Below are 18,175 nucleotides of genomic sequence, written 5' to 3'. Positions count from 1 at the left end.
ATTGCTTATCGTGTCAGAATAATATAAAGATAAAGTTTAAATTTAGTCAGAAATTTTCGGGTCGTCACAGTACCTACCCGTTAAAGAAATTTCGTCCCCAAAATTTGATAGAGGTCGTTATGGCTAACAATGAGAATGTTATTATGACGATTATGAAGTTTTATCATGTCTAAGAAGTATGGATAAAATAATTCGATTACTCAAAGCGTATGAGGGAAGTTATCGTAAATGAAGGAAATAAGATTATAGTGATTCGTCATATCTTTTGACGTCATCACAATTGATCTCCGAATTTAAAGAAAATCTTTGTAATCTATGTTGGATTTGATGCTTCGGTGATTAAGGAGATTATGATTCTCTTCGAATTAATACGATAATCCATCTTGATTTGTCTGTCGGGTATTTCACTATAAATCCACCTCATTCGTTTCCTTACAACTCACACCTTCTATTCTTTCTCCCTCAACTCATATTTTAAAGTATTTATCAATATGCTTCATCCAGTACTGATTCTCGATATACTCCTCACTTTCATATATGTCGTTCTTCTTTTTCATTAGCCTCCAGAAGAATCTATTTACTTCTACTATACTCTCGGTTTTATAGTGTTTTTAGTTCTTCCGTGTCTTTATATTGCTATATGCATCGATATATACGGTTTATAATTTTTGGGTGGTTGTTGGGTTTTATATCTTCCCTTATATTTCAAAGCCCCTGCTTTTGTCTTCTATAATCATTGACATCCACAGTTAATGCTCCCTTCTATTTGCTACAATTTATACTCCAATTTCTATTTTGGAGTTTTGTCCTTTCGTTTCTTCTTCTTGCGATTAAGCAACGTTTGTAATGGTCCAGTATTCGCAGATATGAAATTCAGAATGAACATAGTTAATGTTCTAAGAAGGAAATGGTAATGGCACGATCTTGATTTGTTAATTTACCAGAATACCCTGAAAAGACCGAATCATCAAGAAAAAATATTCTTGATATTTTTAGAGATTAAATAGAATACAAGAGTCGTATAACATGGAATATGATGACGGCATGGTCTGTGAATCATCATGTCCTATTAGAAACTCAGCATGACTTACTGTAATATAATCACGTTGATCAAGTGTCATTATATTATACTAACTCATGCTTCAGTTCCCAACACTACTTCAAAACATTCATAATTTAAACTCGAAAGTTTATAGAATATAGAAACTAATAGTTTCTTATATGATGTAACACTGATAGCGCAAAGAGATAAATGACTTCAGATAAGATTAGTTGTGAAAATATCTTCAGAAATATCGCGGATATTTATAATGAAAGATATGATAATATCTTAGAATTTCTAATATTGATGGATGATGATGAAGATTTGTCTGTAAAGGTTTAGAATAAAGAGTAAGGTATTCATTAATGACTTTAGCAGGCACTGAATCATTTGGATTCTTTGAAGGCAGATTTAGTCTTTGTGATTTGTTCACAGTCTCCTTCATAGTTGTTCAATCCGTTTTCCAGTTCCAAACCTTCTCTTTTTCTCAGCTTTACCACCTTACTATTCTTTGTCATCAAACTTTTTACTGTTAAGATCGTTTACAATTTTTGATGCTTCGTCAGCATTTCAAGAACTAGTTTGCAGTTCAAAATATTTTTCAGAACTTCACATTCAAAGTATGTAAATCCAGGAGATAGACGTTTTACGTACACATATAACTGTTGGCGTAGACATACTGCGAGATTTCAAAATACTGGTTACTGTTTTCCGATGATTCGTATGACAATTCTCGTTACAAGATGCGAATGAGTAAATGATGTGATTTCAATAAATATAATGATTTTTCAAAAAGTCAAAGATAATTGAAGTTGTTGGTAAGTTTATTGCTAAGGTGGCGAGATATGAAAGGTCCCCAGTAACGATGACGAAAGGGCAACATATCTATTGAGGTTATAATAAGACTAGTCCGACTGAAAAGTCGAAGTTGACTTGCTGGAGCTGTGACAAAACTGTCTACTTTGAAAAGGAATTGAAAAGTCATTTTAGCTAATAAATGCCAAAGGGTCTGACACGGATACGCGTCTAACTATGACTTTGGCTTCGAGAGGTTTTTAGGTACATAAATGTGGGTAATATGTGGTTGGATCATCATCTCGATTGTTCATTGTTTGAAGTGTCTTCGAAAACTTCAGAGAATTTGAACACAGTTTGTAATCGTTAATATACATATGATGTTCTAACACAGTTTTGAAGTCAAAGTATAGCTTTGAAAGATGTAGGAATCTAAGAGTGATGTCTTCTGTTAAATCATGACTTGGATTTTGATTCGTCAAAATCAGAATGCATAATCAAATTTGGGTGAGAATGGTTGTTTTGATTTCTATACAAGAATGTATATTGTTGTGAGATTTTGGGAGTATAGTTGATGATTTGCTTAATCAGATTCGAAAAATGTAACATATTAATTGTGAATTTATATATCTCTCGGGTATTACCTACCCGTTAAAAAAATTTTCACAATTAATATTTTGTACAACAGAATTTTATTACAGTCTTTATGAAAATATATATGTGCATATTTTCTTCAGATGTAACATAGATTTAATGAGTTAATATTAAATTAAACTCATTTGATTTACGGTTGAAACTAGAACTGAATAATCCCTAAAGACTTTAGAAATTACATAACTTTTACGGAGTATTTATTCAATAAAATTGAAATTATGAATTAATACTTCGTTATTTGTTGGTGTTTGTAACCCTTGCACCATATTCTCTAAAGCCACTACTCGAGCGCGAAGCTCATTGACTTCTTCTATTACACCGGGGTGATTGTCGGTTCGGACGAGCGGATAAATAAAATCTAGAATTTGATGTAGTATATAATCGTGACGAGATACTCTGGAAATTAGAGAGAAAATGGTGTTTCGGACCGGTTCGCCGGTAAGTGCTTCAGGTTCATCGCCAAGAGGGCAATGTGGTGGATGGAAGGGATCACCTTCTTCTTGTCTCCAATTATTGAGGAGGCTACGAACCTATCCCCAATTCATCCAGAATAGATGATGGCTAATTGGTTGATCCATTCCGGTCACACTGCTTTCGGAGCTTGAGTGGGATTCCATATCGGAATTCGAGGGACTTGAACTAATGACTAATTCCATTTCGTTGGATTGAATAAAGGATTCTTCGATATGAAATGATTTTTCGGCTATCGGGTGGTATTCTAATTACATAGAATATCTATATATATAGCGCAAAAGATTTCGTAGATTACGGAGGAAATTACGGGATATGTCAGGCAAAGTTTACAGTAACAGATACGCTAAGATATGGATTAGCAGATACGCTAAGATATGAATTTTTTTCTATACACTATTCATGCAATCAATGCAGTAAGACGTGTCTAGACTAAGAATGATAAGCAGGCAATTTCCGACAAAAATGATAAGCAAAATTTTTGACATGCAAAGACGGTCGAAGTCCAGGCTCACTAATGCATCCTAACGACTATCAGTTAGACACACTAATGCAGACCTGGTTCGCTAAGACCACCGCTCTGATACCAACTAAAAGGACCCGTTCATATACATTATAAACGATTCACAATAGTTGATTACATCGCGAGGTATTTTGACCTCTATATGATACATTTTACAAACATTGCATTCGTTTTTTAAAAGACCAACTTTCTTTACAACGAAAGTTAACGGCATGCACACCATTTCATAATACATCCAACTATAATTGACATAATAATACTCTTGATGAACTCAATGACTCGAATGCAACGTCTTTCAAAATATGCCATGAATAACTCCAAGTAATATCCTTAAAATGAGCTAATGCACAGCGGAAGATTTCTTTAATACCTGAGAATAAACATGCTTTAAAGTGTCAATCAAAAGGTTGGTGAGTTTATAGGTTTATCATAACAATCATTTCAATATATTAATAGACCACAAGATTTCCGTTTATAAATATATGTACACTCGCAAGTGTATAAAAGTATTCTATAAGTTGTAGGCACCCGGTAACAAGCCTTAACGTTCATGTTTTACCCTCTGAAGTACACAAGATCAGGTGTGTTTAATATAACTTCGAAGTACTAAAGCATCCCATAGTCAGGATGGGGTTTGTCAGGCCCAATAGATCTATCTTTAGGATTCGCGCCTACCGTACATAGACAAGTAGTTTAATGTTACCAAGCTAAGGGTATATTTCTGGTTTAAACCCACGTAGAATTTGTTTTAGTACTTGTGCCTATTTCGTAAAACTTTTATAAAACAGCGCATGTATTCTCAGCCCAAAAATATATATTGCAAAAGCAATTAAAAAGGGAGCAAATGAAACTCACCATACTATATTTCGTAGTAAAAATACATATAACGTCATTTAACAAGTGCAATGTTGGCCTCGGATTCACGAACCTATATTAATTATATATATTTATATGTTGGTCAATATTTGTCTAACAATTTTTGGTCAAGTCATAGTGTACCACAATCCTAATGCTCGAGACTAATATACAAAAGTCAACAAAAGTCAACTTGACCCAAAATAACTTCTAAAATTTATACGTGTTTATTATATAACTTAACTATAGTCGTTTTATATATTTAAATATATTTATTAGATTTTATAATAATAAAAGTCATTTATTAATAAAAATTTATATTAACGTTTATATATGATAATATATACTTTTATATATCTTAAGTAGTAAAATTTATAAAGTTCACTTAATATCGTAAAACTATAGTGGTAAGTATTATTAATGTAATTATATTACGCGTGGTGAAAAATATCTTTGTATCCCCTATTTATTTGATAAAATAATATTGATCATAATAATAATAAGTAAAAGTTGTATTATTTTGTAATAATAATTATTATTATTCTATAAAAAAATAACAATATTTATATTTACTAAAAATGTTATTATGATAAAATGATAATACTAACATAATAGTAATAATGATATTTTATAATAACAATGATATTTCTATTAAAATAATAACGACAATAGTAATAATAATCATTTTAACAATAATACTAAAATTCAATTGACTATAACTTCAAATCCGTTCATCGAAACCATTCGATATCTAAATGAAAAGTTCTTAATTTTTCGCTAGCTATCCAATGACATGCATATCATATACCCTATCTCAGTAGCATATGTATCTAATTCAGGATTCAACAAACCTATCTAAGGACAATATCGAATGTACAAGCATGCATAATCCTATATACTCGAGCACTAGTCAGGGATACACTATTGATATATAAAAGTTAAGTTATGAGTGCTCACGTATCAATATTGAGATTCAATATTGCAGGAAAGTACGTAGACGCAACGGAGATGATAAACACTATATTGAACTCATGAGCATACCCATGAACCATACCCATCACCTCCATAGCTATAACCCATAATTTCTTTAGCTTCGACTCATTCAAAAAACTATTTTGAAATCACTCGGACATCACTCCGTCATAATATTTTATGTATACTAATAATATCTTGAAATAATACAGAGCAAATATATATATATATATATATATATATATATATATATATATATATATATATATATAAATCGATTGAGAGAGTTTAGAGAAATATATTTTCAAGTTTCTATGAAATAATGAAACCTATTGAATTCTATTTATAATAGATTTTTGAATTATTAAAGTGAATTATTAAAGTATGAATTATTAAAGTGAATTATTAAAGTATGAATTATTAAAGTGAATTATTAAAGTATGAATTATTAAAGTGAATTATTAAAGTATGAATTATTAAAGTGAATTATTAAAGTATGAATTATTAAAGTGAATTATTAAAGTTAAAGTAAAGTAAAGGTAAAGTTAAAGTATAAAAACTATGTATGTATAATACACGTATAAATATATATAATATTAATTTAAATCGTTATATATATTTAATGAAATAAAATATAAATATCATATTTATTATACTGGTTAAGTAATGAATTGTCTAAAGTGATTCTAGATATTTATAAAAGTTATATACGTTTTAATAATAAAGTTCTTTTTAAACTGAAAACGTTTTTGTATGTTTAAAAATAGATTAATAGAATATTATGGAAACCAATTCTCCACTAGCTTTTGTCTAACTTTCGTAAATGACACTTTTTATTTTTATTTATAAATAGCTTTACAAATTATTCCGAATATCGTTAAGAGGAATAGATTTTCTCAAATCATAGTGGACCTCTCAACAGAGAATTGTAATCATAATTCAATGTTTTTGATAATTCAATCATTTAATATATATTTTTTTAATTTCGTCGATAATCATATTGAAACAAATACGTTCATATAAAGCATTATACGTTTAAATACTTTGTTGACATTTTCAATTTATAACATATACACATATACATACATATTCATATATGTTCATTTAATGGTTCGTGAATCATTGGAATTTGGTCGAGGTTTAAATGAATGTATAAACATAGTTTAAAATCCTTGAGTTTTAACTTAACAAACATTGCTTATCGTGTCAGAATAATATAAAGATAAAGTTTAAATTTAGTCAGAAATTTCCGGGTCGTTACAGAAAACAATGACAAACTTGTCAAGATATGGCCCACACACTCGGTTCATGAGGTCCATGAACACAGCTGGTGTGTTAGTCAATCCAAATGGCATAACCATAAACTCGTAATGATCGTAACGCGTCTTAAAACCAGTCTTCGGAATGTCATCCTCTTTCACCCGCATTTGGTGATATCCAGAACGTAAATCGATCTTCGAATAAACCGACGAGCCTTGTATTTGATCAAATAAGTCGTCGATTCTCGGTAATGGGTAACAGTTCTTGATGGTAAGTTTGTTCAACTCTCGTTAGTCGATACACAACCTGAATGTACCATCTTTCTTCTTGACAAACAGAACAGGAGCTCCCCATGGTGATGTACTTGGTCGAATGAAACCATGCTCTAAAAGTTCTTGTAACTGACTTTGTAATTCTTTCATTTCGCTGGGTGCGAGTCTGTCTGGAGCACGAGCTATTGGTGCAGCTCCTGGTACAAGGTCTATTTGAAATTCAACGGATCGATGTGGGGGTAATCCCGGTAATTCTTTCGGAAATATATCGGGATATTCTTTTGCGATGGGAACATCACTGATGTTCTTTTCTTCAGGTTTAACTTCCTCGATGTGTGCTAGAATGACGTAATAACCTATTCTTATTAGTTTTTGCGCCTTCAAACTACTAATAAGATTTAATTTCGCGTTGTTCTTTTCTCCGTACACCATTAAAGGTTTTCCTTTTTCACGCATAATGCGAATCGCATTTTTGTAAAAACCGACCTCTGCTCTTACCTTCTTCAACCAGTCCATGCCAATTATTACATCAAAACTCCCTAACTCGACTGGTATTAAATCAATCTTAAATGTTTCATCACCTAGTTTAATTTCTCTATCCCGACATATATTATCTGCTGAAATTAATTTACCATTTGCTAATTCGAGTAAAAATTTATTATCCAAAGGCGTCAATGGGCAACTTAATTTAGCATAAAATTCTCTACTCATATAGCTTCTATCCTCACCCGAATCAAATAAAACATAAGCAGATTTATAGTCAATAAGAAACGTACCCGTAACAAGCTCCGGGTCTTCCTGTGCTTCTGTCGCATTAATATTGAAAAATCTTCCACGGCCCTGCCCATTAGTATTCCCCTGATTCGGGAAATTTCTAATAATGTGGCCAGATTTTCCACATTTATAATAAACAGCGTTGGTATTACTTGCTCTGACACTATTCATTTCGGCATTACTTGTTCCGACATTATTTTCTCCCTTAGTTCTGTAAAACTTTGGTCCGTAGACCTCACACTTTGTCGCGCTATAATCATTTCTTTTACACCTGTTGCAAAATGTCATGCAAAACCCCTGGTGATTTTCTTCACACCTATGACATGGCTGCTTTTGGTTTTTGTTGCCGTTGTTGTTATTGAGGTTGTTGTTGGAATTGTTATTGTTATTGAAACGGTTGTTGTTGTTGTTGTTGTTGGGATGTTTGTTGTAGTTATTGTTAGGATTGCAGTTATTGTTGCGATTGTTAGAATAGTTGTTACGATTGTGGTTGTAATTGTTGTTGTTGTTGTACTGGTGACTCTTTTCATCGTTTTCCTCCCACTTTCTCTTGAGTTGTTTCGTGTTGGCTTCTTCGACCGCCTGCTCTTTAATTCTTCCCTCAATCTGATTTATGAGTGTATGAGCCATTCGACTTGCCTTCTGTATAGAAGCGGGCTCGTGTGAACTCACATCTTCTTGAATCCTTACTGGTAACCCTTTTATAAACGCGTCGATCTTCTCTTCTTCATCTTCAAACGCTCCCGGACACAATAGGCACAACTCTGTAAATCATCGTTCATATGTGGTAATGTCGAACCCTTATGTTCGTAAATCTCTAAGTTCTGCTTTGAGCTTATTGACTTCGTTTCTAGGACGGTACTGCTCGTTCATCAATTGCTTGAATGCCGACCACGGTAGTACGTAAGCAGCATTTTGTCCTACCTGTTCAAGATAGGTGTTCCACCACGTTAACGCAGTACCTGTGAAGGTATGCGTAGCATACTTAACTTTGTCCTCTTCAGTACACTTACTTATGGCAAACACCGATTCAACTTTCTCGGTCCACCGTTTCAATCCAATTGGTCCTTCGGTTCCATCAAATTCCAAAGGTTTGCAGGAAATGAATTCTTTGTAGGAGCATCCTACATGATTTCTTGCGCCGTTAGTTGCATTGCTAGATTCAGAGTTATTGTTGGTATTTAGCGCAGCCTGTACTGCGGCTATGTTTGCAGCAAGAAAGGTACGAAATTCCTCTTCGCTCATATTCATGGTGTGTCGAGTAGTCGGTGCCATTTCCTTCAAAATAGCCAACTGAATCGAGTTAATCATACAGAATATTAAGAGTAGTCAATAGTATTTCGTAGCATAATATAAACTCATTTATAAAAGCTTTTTCTTCATATTAGCGTTTTATAAGTTTAAATTCGGGTACTACCTACCCGTTAAGTTCATACTTAGTAGCTAATATACAATTCAACTACTACAATTCCATATGAAAAACTGATTATAATAATATATCACATACAAATATTCTTCAAACTTACAACTTCGTTATATTACATATAACATGAAATATAGTACACTTTGATACATGACAGTTTTGAAGATAAATCTAGTTAATACGTACGTTGTTCAGCAAAGGAAATAAAGACACGTAATTCATAAGTCCAGAAACAAGTCATGCATTCTGGTTTTACTAAGACAACTTCCCATCCTTGGTCTTGTGGAAAATAACCGTTATGACCATTGGCTAGGAAGCATGTTGTAATGTCGTCAAAAGGACGAGGGTTTCGTAATGTCCAACAGCCCCGTAATAATCTAAAAACCTTGTTTCTCACCCCAACTACTGAATCCATCAATTGTGGGAAGGTTTTATTTAAAAGTTGCAATCCGATGTTCTTTTTCTCACTTTGGTAAGAAGCGAACATCACTAACCCGTAAGCATAACATGCTTCTTTATGTTTCATGTTAAAAGCTCTTTCTAATTCACGAAATTCTATGTTGGGATATGTTGAGTCAAAATAGGTTCTTAACCCGTAGCGTATAATTGCATTTGAGTTCCCTGCATTTAACGCTTCAAAATAAAACACAACATAACCTACGGTCTCTCCAATGTGATATACCCCACCTATCAAAGGAAAGCCTTTTATAAACTAAGGCATTTCTGGAAAGTCTTTCAAATGTTTGACAAGTTAATTTCGCCATAACTAAATGTGCTGATGAATTTTGACCGACTCTAGACAAGATTTCCTCAATCATATCCTCTGGTAGGTCTTCTAAAATATTCGGTTGTCTACCCTTAACATCCATTTTGTTTTTATACTGTAAAATAGACAAGAATTAGATTCGTAAAAGATAATTAACAAACAATATAAGCAATTTTTACATAGAACATAAAAGTACAAGCACACTACAATACATATAATACACAACATGATTACAACTCTCTAATCTGAATCACTGGTTTCTTCTTCTTCGGACTTGGTTCATTTTCCTAATTTTCTAGGAATATATGGTGTTCCTCTAATACGAGCTGTTGTTTTCCACAATGGTTCAGAAAAACCTGGTGGTTTAGAGGTTCCCGGGTCATTGTTACATTTTAGGAAATACGGATGTTGCCGATACATATAAAGTTCATCGGGGTTGGAATCGGGTTTCTCTATTTTTATACCTTTTCCCTTATTATTTTCTTTCGCTTTATTAAATTGGGTCGAGGTAATTTCTATAACATCATTGGAATCCTCATCGGGATCCGATTCATCGGAAAATTGGTAATCTTCCCAATATTTTGTTTCCTCGGCGGAAACACCATTGACCATTATTAACTTTGGTTCGTTGGTTGAGGATTTTCTTTTATTTAATCGATTTACTATAGGTATCAATATTTCTCCCTCCGGAACCTCTTCTTCTTTCGGTTCCTCCTCTTTCGGTTCCTCCTCTTCTGGTTCCTCTTCTTCCGGTACCTCTTCTTCCGATTCCTCTTCGGGAATTTATGAATCTTCCCAAAGTATATTCGACTCTTTATTATTATTAGGTGAGTCGATGGAATTTGTACTACTGGTAGACATCTATCACACAATATTAAACACATTAAGAGGTTAATATATCACATAATATTTACATGTTAATAACATATAGTTTCTAACAAAAGTGTTAAGCAATCGTTTTTAAAGAAAACACGGTCAAAGTCCAGACTCAATAATGTATCCTAACAAACTCGATAAGACACACTAATGCAAATTTCTGGTTCTCTAAGACCAATGCTCGGATACCAACTGAAATGTCCCGTTCATATTGATTATAAACGTTCCATATTAATTGATTTCGTCGCGAGGTTTTGACCTCTATATGAGACGTTTTTCAAAGACTGCATTCATTTTTGAAACAACCATAACCTTTATTTTATCTATAAAGGTTTAAAAAGCATTACGTAGATTATCAAATAATGATAATCTAAAATATACCGTTTACACACGACCATTACATAATGGTTTACAATAAGAATATATTACATCAAAAATAAGTTTCTTGAATGCAGTTTTTACATAATATCATACAAGCATGGACTCCAAATCTTGTCCTTATTTTAGTATGCAACAGCGGAAGCTCTTAATAATCACCTGAGAATAAGCATGCTTAAAACGTCAACAAAAATGTTGGTGAGTTATAGGTTTAACCTATATATTATCAAATCATAATAATAGACCACAAGATTTCATATTTCAATATACATCCCATACATAGAGATAAAAATCATTCATATGGTGAACACCTGGTAACCGACATTAACAAGATGCATATAAGAATATCTCCTATCATTCCGGGAAATCCTTCGGACATGATAAAAACGAATTCGAAGTACTAAAGCATCCGGTACTTTGGATGGGGTTCTTTAGGCCCAATAGATCTATCTTTAGGATTCGCGTCAATTAGTAGATCGGTTTACTAATTCTTAAGCTATCAAGCAAAAGGGGCATATTCGGCTTCGATCATTCACCCATATAATGTAGTTTCATTTACTTGTGTCTATTTCGTAAAACATTTATAAAACTGCATGTTTTCTCATCCCAAAATATTAGATTTTAAAAGTGGGACTATAACTCACTTTCACAGATTTTTACTTCGTCGGGAGTAATACTTGGCCACTGGTCGATTCACGAACCTATAACAAATATATACATATATATATCAAAGTATGTTCAAAATATATTTACAACATTTTTAATACATTTTGATATTTTAAGTTTATTAAGTCAGCTGTCCTCGTTAGTAACCTACAACTAGTTGTCCATAGTTAGATGTACAGAAATAAATTGATATATATTATCTTGAATCCATCCACGACCCAGTGTATACACATCTCAGGTTAGATCACAACTCAAAGTATATATATTTTTGGAATCAACCTCAACCCTGTATAGCTAACTCCAACATTACTGCATATAGAGTGTCTATGGTTGTTCCAAATAATATATATACATGGGTCGATATGATATGTCAAAACATTTACATACGTGTCTATGGTATCCTAAGATTACATAATATATTAGAATACATGTATAATACAATATAAGTTAGCTAGGATATGATTAATATAGATTTGTTACCAATTTTCACGTAGCTACAACAAGAAAAATTATCCAATCTTGTTTTACCCATAACTTCTTCGTTTTAAATTCGTTTTGAGTGAATCAAGTTGCTATGGTTTCATATTGAACTTTATTTTATGAATCTAAATAGAAACAGTATAGGTTTATAGTCAGAAATATAATTTACAAGTCGTTTTTGTAAGAGGTAGTCATTTCAGTCGAAAGAACGACGTCTTGATGACCATTTTGAAAAACATACTTCCACTTTGAGTTTAACCATGATTTTTGGATATAGTTTCATGTTCATAAGAAAAATTATTTTTCCAAAAGAACAACTTTTAAATCAAAGTTTATCATAGTTTTTAATTATCAAACCTAAAACAGCCCGCGGTGTTACTACGACGGCCTATATTCGGTTTTACGGTATTTTTCGTGTTTCCAGGTTTTAAATCATTTAGTTAGCATATCATAAAGATATAGAACATGTGTTTAGTTGATTTTAAAAGTCAAGTTAGAAGGATTAACTTTTGTTTGCGAACAAGTTTTATATATATGAATCGAATGATGTTATGAACATTATTAATACCTCAAGTTTTGTGGATAAACCTACTGGAAATGAGAAAAATAGATCTAGCTTCAAAGGATCCTTGGATGGCTTGAAAGTTCTTGAAGCAGAATCATGACACGAAAACAAGTTCAAGTAAGATTTCCACTCGAAATAAGATTGTTATAGTTATAGAAATTAAATCAAAGTTTGAATATGAGTATTACCTTGTATTTGAAAGATATCTTACTGTAAATAAGAAAGATTTCTTGAGGTTGGATGATCACTTTACAAGATTGAAAATAAGCTAGCAAACTTGGAAGTATTCTTGATTTTATGAAACTAGAACTTATAGAATTTATGAAGAACACTTAGAACTTAAAGATAGAACTTGAGAGAGATCAATTAGATAAAGAAAATTGAAGAATAAAAGTGTTTGTAGGTGTTTTTGGTCGTTGGTATATGGATTAGATATAAAGGATGTGTAATTTTGTTTACATGTAAATAAGTCATGAATGATTACTAATATTTTTATAATTTTATGAGATATTTCATGCTAGTTGCTAAATGATGATTCCCACATATGTTAGGTGACTCACATATGCTGCTAAGAGCTGATCATTTGTGTGTATATACCAATAGTACATACATCTAAAAGTTGTGTATTGTACGAGTACGAACACGGGTGCATACGAGTAGAATTGTTGATGAAACTGAATGAGGATGTAATTGTAAGAATTTTTGTTAAGTAAAAGTATTTTGATAAGTTTCTTGACGTCTTTCAAAAGTGTATGAATACATATTAAAACACTACATGTATATACATTTTAACTGAGTCATTAAGTCATCGTTAGTCGTTACATGTAAATGTTGTTTTGAAACCTCTAGGTTAACGATCTTGTTAAATGTTGTTAACCCATTGTTTATTATATCTAAAGAGATGTTAAATTATTACATTATCATGATATTATGATATATTAATATATCTTAGTATGATATATATATAGTTAAATGTTGTTACAACGATAATCGTTACATATATGTCTCGTTTCGAAATCATTAAGTTAGTAGTCTTGTTTTTACATATGTAGTTCATTGTTAACACACTTAATGATATGTTTACTTATCATTTATCATGATTAAACATAGTGTATCAATATCTTAATATGATTCATATGTATTTAGTAAGACGTTGTTTTAATGATAATCGTTATATATATCGTTTCGAGTTTCTTAATTCAATAAACTCAATTTTATGTATATAACTCATTGTTAAAATACCTAATGAGATACTTACTTATCAAAATATCATGTTAACTATATATATAATCATATATATGTCATCCTATAGTTTTTACAAGTTTTAACGTTCGTGAATCACCGGTCAAATTGGGTAGTCAATTGTCTATATGAAACCTATTTCAATTAATCAAGTCTTAACAAATTTGATTGTTTAACATGTTGGAAACACTTAATCATGTAAATAACAATTTCATTTAATATGTATAAACATGGAAAAGTTCGGGTCACTACACTTAACGTCTGCTGCCTCAACGTGAAGAGACTTTGGAGCAAAATTTTATTTTTCAAGTTTTGAAATTTCATCCTTCAAGATCTTAATTTCATCATTTTTGCTTTTAAGTTTTTCATTTAAAGATTTATTATCATTTTTAAAAAATTCTTCACGTTTACTGCCTCTGCATAGATCAACTCTTAGGTAGTCAAACATTTCAGCTTTTTCATCATCAGTATAAGTTCAAAAATTATCAACCTTATACTTCATTTCAGATTTCCATTGAGGTGAATCCTTTTTCAGGTCAGCTTCTCTCATATCAGCCACAAATGTACTGCCATTATCATCCTTATCAGACTCCTCGACCTTCTTGGCCATCAAACACAGCTTTTTACCAGAAGCATAACCAGCATCATCATCATCAGTATCACTGTCAGAAGATGAAGAAGAATTGGTTTCATCCCAGCCATGATGCTCAGCAACTAGAACCTTTTCTGGGTTCTTTCCCTTATTATCAGTCTTTGCACTCTCCTTCATCTGAGCTTTCATAGCTTTGTACTTGTTTTTGTACTTATCAGCTTTTGAGAAAGAGTTAGCATGTGAGATTGAAGGTTTCCTGGACATGTATTCAGCAGCAAAATGTCCAACCTTCTCACAAATGTAACACTCAGATTTAGGACCCTTGACTGATTTGCTATTATACCTAGCACTCAGCTTCTTACTCCCTTTGTGTGACTTGCTGGTTCTATTACGATTGAACCTTTTAAACTGCCTAGCCAGCAAAGCCATACCTTCAGCAAACCCGTCCACATCATTTTCATCATCACTGCTCTCTTCAGACCCAGTACCACTCTCCACATCATCTTCAGCTGACTCTTCTTCTGCTATCACCTTTTGAACTAGTAAAGCCTTTTGAGCTTTCTTTTTAGCAGCAACAATAAAAGCAGTATCATATGTTTTAGAAGATTTTGAAGTGGTGGGGGCAGACTTAAAGTTTTCTTTCAAGTTCAGTTCAAGTTTAGCTTCTACCTTCTCATGGTTCCAAAGTGTACCATCGAGAGAAGACATGTTAAAGTTCTTTAAAGTCTGGGTGGTTCTTAGAGGATCAGTAACAGGTTTCAATTTAGCAGCCAATGAGTCGATGAATTTGTTTACTTGTTCAAAATTAGTTATGTGATTTTCAAAGTAAGCAGGTCAGCAACTAAGGAGTTAAACCTAATGAAGGTTTGCTTAAGGGTCTCATTCTTATAGGCAAAGAACATTTCATACTCTCTTTTCAAAGCAATAATCTTGTTCTGCCTAACTTCAACCATGCCTTCATAAGTAATATCTAGATAGTCTAACATAAGCTTAGCATTTAGCTTTCTCTTAATTAGTTTGAACAAGTGGTTAGGTAATGTTATAGCTAACAGTGTTCTGATCTTAGGGACAAGTCCAACACGACGTTTGTCCTCAGTATTCCATTTTGCTGGAGTGAGAATAACCTCTCGGCCAGAAATTGCAGGAGTGTCAGCAGTAGCTGAAATACTACCAATAGTCTCTGTTGGGATAAATGGACCATCTGTGGCAATACCAGGCATGAGTAGGTCAATAGACTCCAGATGAAGCATGAACCTTGCCTTCCAAGTTTCATACTCATCTTCATCAAATTTGGGTGGTCTATTGGATGAGTCCTTTCAAAGTAAGCTGTATTTAAATATGCAGCCATGAGAGAATTCAGATCCAAGATATTAAATTATCAAGACTGAAGCTCTTATACCAGTTGTTGGTCCCTTGATAAACAACAAGAGTATTGTAGGGGGTGAATACAATTCTTTTAATTAACTTAACAGTTAAGACACAATTTAGTATTCAAGCAAGTAAATTAAATAGAGTCAAAGGTAATTTTTCAACGGTTTATTCTTTATTGATTAAATCACAAAGAATTACAACTATCCTCGGTGGAATGATAGTTGGTTGATACAGATTTACCTAAGTATAGCTACAGAGGGTGTTCTAAGTTATTACACGGTTTGGACTCTAAATAAACAAACTCACACCACTGGTTGTTACAATAGTGGATACATCAATTTATAGTAGTCTTAATGACCGTGTAATTGTTCTATTGTCCACCGGTACATAGGATGTCTGTACTTGTGGAGACAACTGCATCAGAGAGTGTGCTCTCTTCTTTCCTCTTTGGTAGCTATTTGCAGGAACACCACAATTCGGTTTGGCACCACTATTTGTTTAAACAAATAGAATGTTGTGTTCCCTAGGCATTGACAAAGGATAACACATGTCTGCACATGCGTTAAACTTATGCATTCCCACGTGGTCTTGTAAGGTCACTTGTCATCCGCTGACACGTGTCCTTTTCTGTTCAACTTTGTCTTTGACTTCTGTTGATAGTACAATTGATGTAGACCAGTCAGGAAACCACTATGCTTATAATGGAGTATAGATGTCTTGTGTAGTAGGCTGCATTCCAGCTACGCTGGTTCTTCATTGCTGAGTCACTTGATATTCTTGAATTGCTGGGTACACATCCTGTGCTAATTGAAGAATAATGTCTACCTTGTGCTGGTAGACTAGGCAGCATACTAAACACTTGACACATCGAAATCTACTGTCTATACATAAACAAACTTGTGCTGGATGCACATTACATTTTAGTGCAAATAAATTCTGTTTTGTCATAATTAAATCCTTAATTACTTTGGGGACTCAACAGTTAATAAATCATTTTCCATATTAATATTGTTATTAATCAGTTAATTATTAAATCTTATCAATATTATTATTTATTTAAATTAATAATTAATATCTACGATATTAGAAAAATATATTCATGGTACGAATAAACAGAACATTTCTTTATAGCAATAAATATGGAAGTAATTTAAATTTACATTTTAAGTCCTTAAAATATTTATGAACACGCAAATATAATTATTATAATATTAATTATACATGGCGACTTCCTCAGGTACCATTATTTACTAAAATGACTAACAATTTTTCTAAAAATAAACTCGCAGTTTACACTTACATTCAAAAAATAATTGTATATAATAATTTTAAAATAATATAGCTTATACTTTACTAATGTAACGTTCCATGACAAATTTTCAATGTACTCTAAATATTACGTAGTATATAATTAATATATTAAAAAGATATTAATGGTGAGAAAACAATATGTAGACATTAAGTTACTAACACCACCCAAAACCACTTTTAAAATTTGTCAACACTACAGGCTCTTAAACTAAAAAGAACTTTAAAATTCGTCAACACCACGAGCTCTTACACTCAAATGGAAATTTTAAAATTTGTCAACACCATGGGCTCTTAAACTCAAAAGAATTTTTAAAATTTGTCAACACCACGTGCTCTTAAATAATTCTTATATTTTTCCTTTTTTTTAGTATCGCTATTGATATGAACTCAAATTACATTTTTTGCACGGTTTTTAACACACACGTGCAACGCACGGGCTCAAAAACCTAATATATATATATATATATATATATATATATATATATATATATATATATATATATATATATATATAGTAGCTGAACCAAAGAGAAAGTAAGTCCCGTCGCTATCACTACAGCTTTTCACCTTAAGCGGGTATAGGCCCTCTTTCTTAATTCATCTACTGGTCTTATCTTATAAGCACCAGAATGAGAGAAGGACTTCCTGGCTTGACTTTCTCACATAAAAACTTCATTAGTATAGATCTGTAGCTCGTTCTGGGTCTTTAACCGAAACTGGGACTAGGCATGGAAAAGCTCAATCAACATCCTTCTCTCCCGAGGTTCGAAAGGTGGAGGTACCATTACCGTCACCTGCTAGCTCTATCCGCCATGGGTTAGCGACATAAAGTGCGAATAAAGGTTCATCGGGACATTTTCTTCAACAACTGAAGCCCTTATTATCCC

General features: G+C 32.5%; 1 protein-coding gene across 1 annotated transcript in view; it reads right to left on the bottom strand.

Annotated features, from left to right (window-relative positions):
• Positions 1 to 15,826, bottom strand: part of LOC139854344 (glyoxylate/hydroxypyruvate/pyruvate reductase 2KGR-like) — a 160,596-nt gene extending 144,770 nt beyond the window's left edge. Inside the window, exon 1 of the mRNA XM_071843651.1 lies at positions 15,657 to 15,826. Within this exon, the coding sequence (XP_071699752.1) occupies positions 15,657 to 15,826 (170 nt within the window). The remainder of the gene's footprint in view (positions 1 to 15,656) is intronic.
• Positions 15,827 to 18,175: the final 2,349 nt, after the last annotated feature.

This window comes from Rutidosis leptorrhynchoides, chromosome 6, assembly GCF_046630445.1.
Source record: "Rutidosis leptorrhynchoides isolate AG116_Rl617_1_P2 chromosome 6, CSIRO_AGI_Rlap_v1, whole genome shotgun sequence".
In the NCBI taxonomy this organism is placed as follows: domain Eukaryota; kingdom Viridiplantae; phylum Streptophyta; class Magnoliopsida; order Asterales; family Asteraceae; genus Rutidosis; species Rutidosis leptorrhynchoides.
The sequence above is the reverse complement of the archived record's forward strand: the minus strand, read 5'-3'. Positions and strand labels throughout refer to the sequence as shown.